General features: G+C 41.5%; 1 protein-coding gene across 1 annotated transcript; it reads left to right on the top strand.

Annotated features, from left to right (window-relative positions):
• Positions 1 to 293: 293 nt before the first annotated feature.
• On the top strand, positions 294 to 7,362 carry LOC307254284 (dimethylaniline monooxygenase [N-oxide-forming] 2-like). Its single transcript, XM_080032591.1, is given in 12 exon segments — positions 294 to 432; positions 1,377 to 1,518; positions 1,652 to 1,840; positions 1,929 to 2,094; positions 2,199 to 2,341; positions 2,849 to 3,048; positions 3,261 to 3,494; positions 3,780 to 3,901; positions 3,985 to 4,057; positions 6,268 to 6,331; positions 6,414 to 6,680; positions 6,682 to 7,362. Coding segments are annotated over 11 exon segments (1,650 nt in total). The 5' UTR covers positions 294 to 432; positions 1,377 to 1,386; the 3' UTR covers positions 6,742 to 7,362.
• Positions 7,363 to 7,957: the final 595 nt, after the last annotated feature.

Below are 7,957 nucleotides of genomic sequence, written 5' to 3'. Positions count from 1 at the left end.
CTCAATTGGTACTAAGGGGCCCAAAGTGTGCCAAGAAAATATCACAATTACACCACCACCACCAGCCTTAACCGTTGATACAAGGTAGGATGGATCCATGCTTTCTTGTTGTTTACTCCAAATTCTGACCCATTCCATTTGAATGTCGCAACTGAAATCGAGACCTTAAACATTTTACTTGAACATTGTTTCAACTTGTATTTCATTGCAGACTCTCATCCCTAACTAGACAAACTGGTTTTTCATTGCCGCGACACTCCCTTCCCCCTGTACTACCACTCACACAGACTCCCACTCACTTTGAGTTGTCAGGTATAATATCCAGAGACGTTTCCACTGCAGCAAACACCGTCAAAGTCCGTCCTCTGCTGCTCTGATAAGCGGACAAGCAGCTGGTCAGCGTAATATCTGATCCCAGCTGCACAAGAGAAGGTGAGCACATGTCATTCACACTTTAACAACACGATTTTAATTATTGAACGGAACAGTGACTTGTGTGCAAGGTGTTCTGCTGGTTCATACAGTAGCCTAGTATAGGAGGTTCACAATGGGTCACACTCTGCAGCATACCTGCAACCTGAAATGTTCCATAATAGACCTGTCATTTAAAACTGCCATAGGCTATAGGCTACAGTGCAGTGCAAGTGTTGGCGGTTCTTAAACACTAAGTTTCGGTGAAAATTTGCCTGTTTTAATCGGTGCTAGTGTAGAAGTTTAGTGTAATGTCTTTATCAAGACTAAGAAAGCAGTGTAAGTCTTCTATCCTGTAGGCTACTGTTACTCTGAACGTGCATCAGTGTTAAAATACTCAAAGCAAGATGCAGTATAAAGGGATTGTTACAGTTCAGAAAGGTTTATCATATTTAGATAATATTTACAGAGCTTAATTTTACTGTATTTATCACCTATCTGTTTATGATTACATATATAATGCTGGTTTCAGAAAAAGGCTGAATACCATTTCATATGACATTGTCAGGTGACCTTAGTGAACCCCTGACTTTAATCAAATGGCAATATAAATAGATAATTTTGATTTGTGTGAAATATCTGGACAACTAATCGATGGATTGGATGCCGTATTCAAGGTGTCTAGAGGATAAGTTCTGATGAATTTGATGATGGCGTGATCTTCCATCGCCCAAAGAAAGTTTTTGTTGTTGTGAGTTATTATTACCTACTACTGCAACATTGCAATTTTCTTTAGGAATAAATACATACTCAATAAATCAATCAATGTTATATAATCTAATCTAATCTATACTGTCCTGTCCAACAGGCTAAAGTGATATGGTGTTGAACCTTCTATCATTGCAATGTGAGCATTGTCCCTGCTGGCATGACTGCAGACTGTCTGATTCCTTGTGTCCCTTCAGGTGCAGAGCGATGGTGCGCCTTGTGGCAGTGGTTGGAGGAGGTAGTTCAGGTCTGGCCTGTATCAAGTCCTGTCTGGATGAGGGGCTGGAACCTGTCTGCTTTGAAAGCAGTGATGACATCGGCGGCCTGTGGAAGTTTAAGGTGATTGTTATTAATCGTTTTGCCAGCCGGATTTGTCTTATGGCACTGTTTGGCCAAAGAGCTTTCCACATCATCCAGAACAAGTCTTCTGTTTGATATAAGAAAAATGTCGTGTTTTCCCTTGTGTGAACAGGAGTCACCCGAGCCAGAGCGATCCAGCATCTATCAGTCTGTGGTGGTCAACACTTCCAAAGAGATGATGTGTTTCAGCGACTTCCCAGTGCCGGCTGACTATCCAAACTACATGCACAACTCCAAGCTGCTGCAATACTTCAGGCTCTACGCTGAGCACTTCAACCTGCTCAGATACATTCAGTTACAGGTTATAACTGTTCACCTTTCCTGGATTTTCACTGTCTTCTCACAAGTGTAATGTGAAGAGTTCTTATTGTGTTTGTGTACCGCTGCAGACCACAGTAAGGAGTGTGACACAGAGGTCGGACTTCAATGTATCCGGTCAGTGGGACATAGTGACCATTAACAGGGATGGAAAAGAGGAGAGACATGTTTTTGATGCAGTCCTGGTGTGCTCAGGACACTACACCTGTCCGGCCTTCCCCGTGTCAGACATTCCAGGTCCGTCAACAAATAGATATCACTTTTCAAATGTTTTACATAATTTGATGGAGTAGTACAGTCGGTGGAATAACCTAAACATCTCAACATTCTTGCATCTTTAGGACATGAGAGATTTTCTGGCAGGTGTTTCCACAGCTGGGAATATAAGGATGCAGATGCCTGCCGAGGGAAGAGGGTGGTGGTGGTTGGCATCGGCAACTCTGGAGGAGATATCGCAGTAGAGATAAGCAGATCTGCAGAGAAGGTAAGACAGAAGAACCAGGGGACCAGAGATGGATGACTGAAATATATATGTGCTTTCAACCAATCCATTAATGTATGCATGTGTTGTCCTAAATGCACTTAAAATATCCTTAGATATTAAATATCAAAGGGGGCGCCCTTAGCTCAGTTGGTAGGGCGTCCCCCCCATGGGCCTCGGCCAGTAGCGGACCCGCGTTCGATTCCGGCCCGTGTCGTTCTCTGCATGTCACTCCCCTCTCTGCCCCATTTCAACTCTGTCTCTACACTATCAATAAAGCATAAAAATGCCAAAAAAATATCTTAAAAAAAAATATATACATATCAAAGAAGCTTTAACATTATTACTACCTTATTGCACTTGCAGTTTAAGTGTGACTCGATTACTCTTCCAGGATCTTACATTAGTAGGATTTCTATAGAAAATATAACACAATATTTGTAATGTGTCCTATTATTTTTGTCTGCTTGTAAGAATGCTACACTAACATAATAAATGTCCGATGTGCAGACATTTCTCAGCACAAGGCATGGGGCCTGGGTGGTCGGCAGGATGTCCAGTCATGGTCTTCCCGTGGATATGATAGCAATCACAAGGATCAACAAGCTCCTCATTAGGCTCCTTCCCAAGACTCCGGTCAACTGGGCAGTAGAGAGAGTCCTGAACAACCAATATGACCACAGCCTGTACGGCCTGAAGCCCAGACACAGGTGACACTCATGGTCCAAGACCACCAATGTTTAATGGGCACCACAATCCCTACACTAGTTATTGAAATGTTCCACTAGTCTGGACCAAGATGTTGGATCAACCGATATTTCCCTTATTGAGCCACAGAGCTAGCATGGCTAAAGCATGGCAGATGTAGACAAGTATTGGTAACTTAAAGTTTTCTTTGTCAATAATTTCCTCTCTTTCCCAGGTTCTTGGACAGAACTCCTTTGATCAATGATGACCTTCCTGGTCGAATCCTTCAGGGGGCACTGGTGATGAAACCCCATCTGAAAGGGTTAACGGACTCTGGAGTTGTCTTTGAAGATGGCACCGTAGAAGACAACATTGACGCTGTGGTCTTCTGTACTGGTTATAGAAGGAACTTTCCTTTTCTGCCAGCAGCTCTATCTGAGGGGCCTCACGGAGAGCTGACATTGTACAAGTTAGTATATGGCGTATTTCACTGCAGATCTCAACAAATTGGAGGAGAGCAAAAATGAAGCTAACACTGTCAGGCATACAACATATAGTAGGCTTGGCTGCATATGTACACATGCAGTAGCCTTGATAAAAATAAATAATACAATTAAAGGTTTAATAATAATGACTAGTTAAACTTGCTTCTCTGACACACCTGCCTGTTTTGAGTGACACATTTTTAAATAATAATGTTTCTACTATCATTTATTTTGTAAAGAAGTATCACCACGATTTTTCCTCATTTCAGGAGACTGTTTCCCCCATCTCTTTTACCAACCACACTGGCTGTCATGGGTCTTTTCCAAACAAGAGGACCAATCATGCCCGTCGTGGAGATGCAGGCGCGGTGGGCTGTTAAGGTCTTTGCCGGTAAACAACTGTAACAATTGACACACACACACACACAAGGATTGAGAAGCAAACCGTGTCATTTGGCTTGTTTTGTCTTCAAGGTTTGAGCCGTCTTCCACCTAAGGAGAAAATGCTAGAGGTCATTGAGTCTGACAGGAGGAGGCACATGAAAAAGTAAACTTTCTCCTCACACTGGGTCCCTTGGTAGCCTGGCAAGACAAGCCTGATCTTGTGCGAGCTTCACATTTGTTTCTCTCTTGCAGATCAGTCTAGCCTTTCTCTAATCTCTGTGGGGAGGAGCCCAGCCCTGTCTGTTAATGGAAGGCAGCCCTGATTGGTCCATGTAGTTGTCTATCTAGCCTCCAGTCAGACCGTGCCCTCCGCACTTTACGTCCATTGGAGAAAGAAAGCCCCTGATTGGTTCCTGTACAAATAGATAGATAATTTTTTATTACAGACTCTAAGTCCAGATACAAAAGAACATAAAACAATACAAACAGCGACGACAACAACAACAACAACAACAACAACATACAAGGTTGTCTAGCAACCCCCTATTAAAATACACTTATACCAGTGTTTCCAGAGCAGTGATGTGTAACGTGTGGCACTAAATGCAATGTTCGTCAGTTCCAAAACAATCAGATTTTCTGAGTTATTCAAACGGCAGATGAACTTAAACATGATTTTTCTTAAGACAGATTGGAGAGTGTTAACTCGAGCAGTCACAAACATTTCGGTGGCGCTGGTCCATCTGGGCCGTTTTAACAAAATTCTCAGAGAGTCATTGTATGCCACTTGCAACCTCCGAAAGCTCGCTTTTTTATAATTTGACCACAGATGTGCAGTGTATAACGGTGTGCAATAAGCTTTAAATAGAGTCAGCTTCACATCATCAGAGCAGCAGCCAAACTTACGTATCAGTACATTTGCTTGCACATATAACATGCGAGACTGACGCAGAATGTCCTCATCGTCACTCAGTGTGTCAGTGATCACATGACCAAGATATTTCACCTGACTGCAGGTTTTTAAAACATGACCCGACAGCTTAAAGTCAGGGAAAACCATATGTTTATCCTCATTTGTTCTGGAGATCATAATAACACTCTTTACATCATTATATTTGATGTCATGTTGCTCTCCATACAAGGAACATACATCAAGGAGCTGCTGCAGACCAGCTGAACTTGGACTAAGTAGCACACAGTCATCCGCGTACATGAGATGGTTCACCACTGTACTGCCAAACATACAGCCGGTTTTACCCCTTTTTAACTCTTTTGACAGACTATTCATATACAAATTAAATAAAATAGGAGATAAAATGCTCCCCTGTCTGACTCCATTACCGACCTGAAAGGGAGCAGATACACAATTATCCCATTTCACCTGCATAGTTTGGTGAGCATTCCAATAAGACAGGATTCTCACTATGTATTTTGGGACGCCCGCTTCGCTCAATTTTTTAAATAACTTCCCATGGTTCACGCGGTCAAATGCCTTGGAAGCGTCTAAAAAACACATGAACATGGAAGAGTTTTTTCTTTTGTAGTCACTCAACAATTCTTTTAAAACATAGATACACATATCCGTACTATGCTTAGGTTTAAAGCCAAATTGATTTTCTGCAGAAATAATTAATGCTTGGACTCTTTCAAGAAGAATTTGTTCAACAACTTTAGATAATACACTAGCCAGTGCAATGGGTCTATAATTGTCTGAGCTGCATACCTTTCCTGATTTATCCTTGACAACAGGGACCAGCAGTACCGTCATCATAGAGTGTGGAAGATAGCCATGGACCATGAAGGCAGTGAAGCATAGGGCAAGCAGAGGAGCTAACCTTGAGCTGGCAAATTTGAGATGTTCAGCAGAGATGGAATCCATACCTGTCGATTTATTGACTGATAGGTTTCTGACCACTTCATACACCTCATGGGTCTTGATGTCACATTGATCGATGAATAAACTTGTGAGATTTGGCAAGTGCCATGAGGATAGATTGACAATTACACAAAATAATCAGAGGCTCCCTTGCTTATTTTTTTATTATTATTATTATTATTATTATTATTATTATTATTATTATTATTATTATTATTATTATTATTATTATTATTATTATTATTATTATTATTATTATTATTATTATTATTTTATATTTTTGGTGGCTCCTTCCCACAGAGATTGGAGAAATTACAGACTGAACTGTGTGAGAGAAACGAAAGTGAAGCTGGCGCGATCAGGCTGGGTTCACCGGGCTAGTGCTTTTGGTGATGCATGTTGACAGTTCAGGTTCCTACTTTAGAAAGCAGAACTTAAAATGTGTCTTGTTAACAACAACATCTGTACTAATGCACTCTTGGATTGTGTTTTCTCAGCTACCCACAACAGGCTGCTCTGTATGTAGATTACATCACTTACCTGGATTTCATGGCTGAGCAGGTCAGTTCTATAGCTCTACAACACAACTGTGTCACCCTTTGTGTAATTAGACAGAACAATCATTATAGTCTTCGAATTACAGGTCGGCGTTCGTATAAACCTTCTGAGACTACTACTGAGAGATCCTGTGCTGTGGGTGAAGGTCTTCTTTGGTCCCTGCACTCCGTACCAGTACCGTCTGACTGGGCCTGGACGGTGGGCCGGAGCCCGTCAAGCTATTCTCACTCAGTGGGAGCGGGTGACTCAGCCTTTTAGAACCAGAGTGGTACCAGAGCGGGAGAGCAAGCCATCCGTCCTCTCTTCTCCCTGGCTGCTCACATTTGGAGGAATTGTGCTGGTGGCTGTGCTTCTGTCTAAAGAGGATGTTCCAGTGCTGCAAGCTGCAGCTCAGACTATGGTTCACTGGTTAACCACAATATGGTCCTGAAAACTTGGTGGAGTTTGTACCCCAGGATCAAAAACCCTATATACTGTATGTTGTTATGTTAAGTAAACTTAAGTATTTGTCTTGAGGAAAACTTAACAATATCCAAGGTAGAAAAAAATTGTGCACCATATTCTCAGTTAATTTGACTGCAACCTGTTCTTTAGAACTTGATGTATTGTTTTGACCAAATGGTGTCGCTTAGGAAACAGGCAGTCAAGAAGAGCCTCATATTTAGTGGAATTGAGAAAAATACAGTTGATAGAGTAAAGTGTTAAGAGCATGTAGGTTTAAATGCCAAACTAGACTTAACTTTCTTTCTACTGTATGTTTTGCATATAAGGTGCCTGTGTTTGTAGGTAGGGAATTGTATTTTTCTACTGTGGAATATATCCAGGAGCGTTATTGTTGTTATATGTTTCTGTTTGTAGTTTTGGTTGATGTGGATTGCATGTGTTGTATGATGGCGGGATGGACCACCAGAAGGCATCCTTTTAAATTAAGTGGTCTGAAACTGACCAAGGCTTATTTTGCTGCAGAAACACTGGAACATGTATGCATATGTTTTTAAACTAAAAGCTTTTAATTAAAAGCAGACGACCTACAACATAGAGTCTTCAACAATTTATTTTTGTCTTAATCTTGCCCACACTAGACACACTGTTATTCAGTCCACTCCATAACAGGGATTTTCTATAAATATATTTTTTCATCTGTGTGGATAAAATGACAACGATTAAATACGAACCCCTAAATGTTCTTTAAATATGTGGTGGATGATTTTAAGGAAGGGTGGTCACTCTTTGCAACATACCCACGTGCACCTGGCAAACCAGTGACCCCTCCGGAGGAACCCTTGCTATTTTTAAATAAACCTTGTTATGCCTCAGGAAATAAGACCTCAGTAGGAGCAGACTTTGACCTCTGGTTAAAAATGGTCCAGGGTACAAACTATCTCAAACAGACCATTAGATCTGAGGAGCCACTATGGATCAATCATCAACTTCCCCAACACTGACCTCTTCAAAGTGTTAGAGCTGACCCATTCATTCATCTCAAACTAAGGAGAAGAGGTAAGGCTGATACATCTTCACGTCGAATAGGTTGTGTGCATCTGTGGGTTGATTGAAGGGTGTGTTCATGCGTTTGATGGAAGCTCAAAAAGTGTTGTCTGTCAGCATGTTTGTACTCTGCACAAAGGA

The sequence above is a fragment of the Ammodytes marinus genome (genome assembly GCF_949987685.1).
Source record: "Ammodytes marinus genome assembly, chromosome: 8".
NCBI lineage: Eukaryota > Metazoa > Chordata > Actinopteri > Uranoscopiformes > Ammodytidae > Ammodytes > Ammodytes marinus.
The sequence above is the reverse complement of the archived record's forward strand: the minus strand, read 5'-3'. Positions and strand labels throughout refer to the sequence as shown.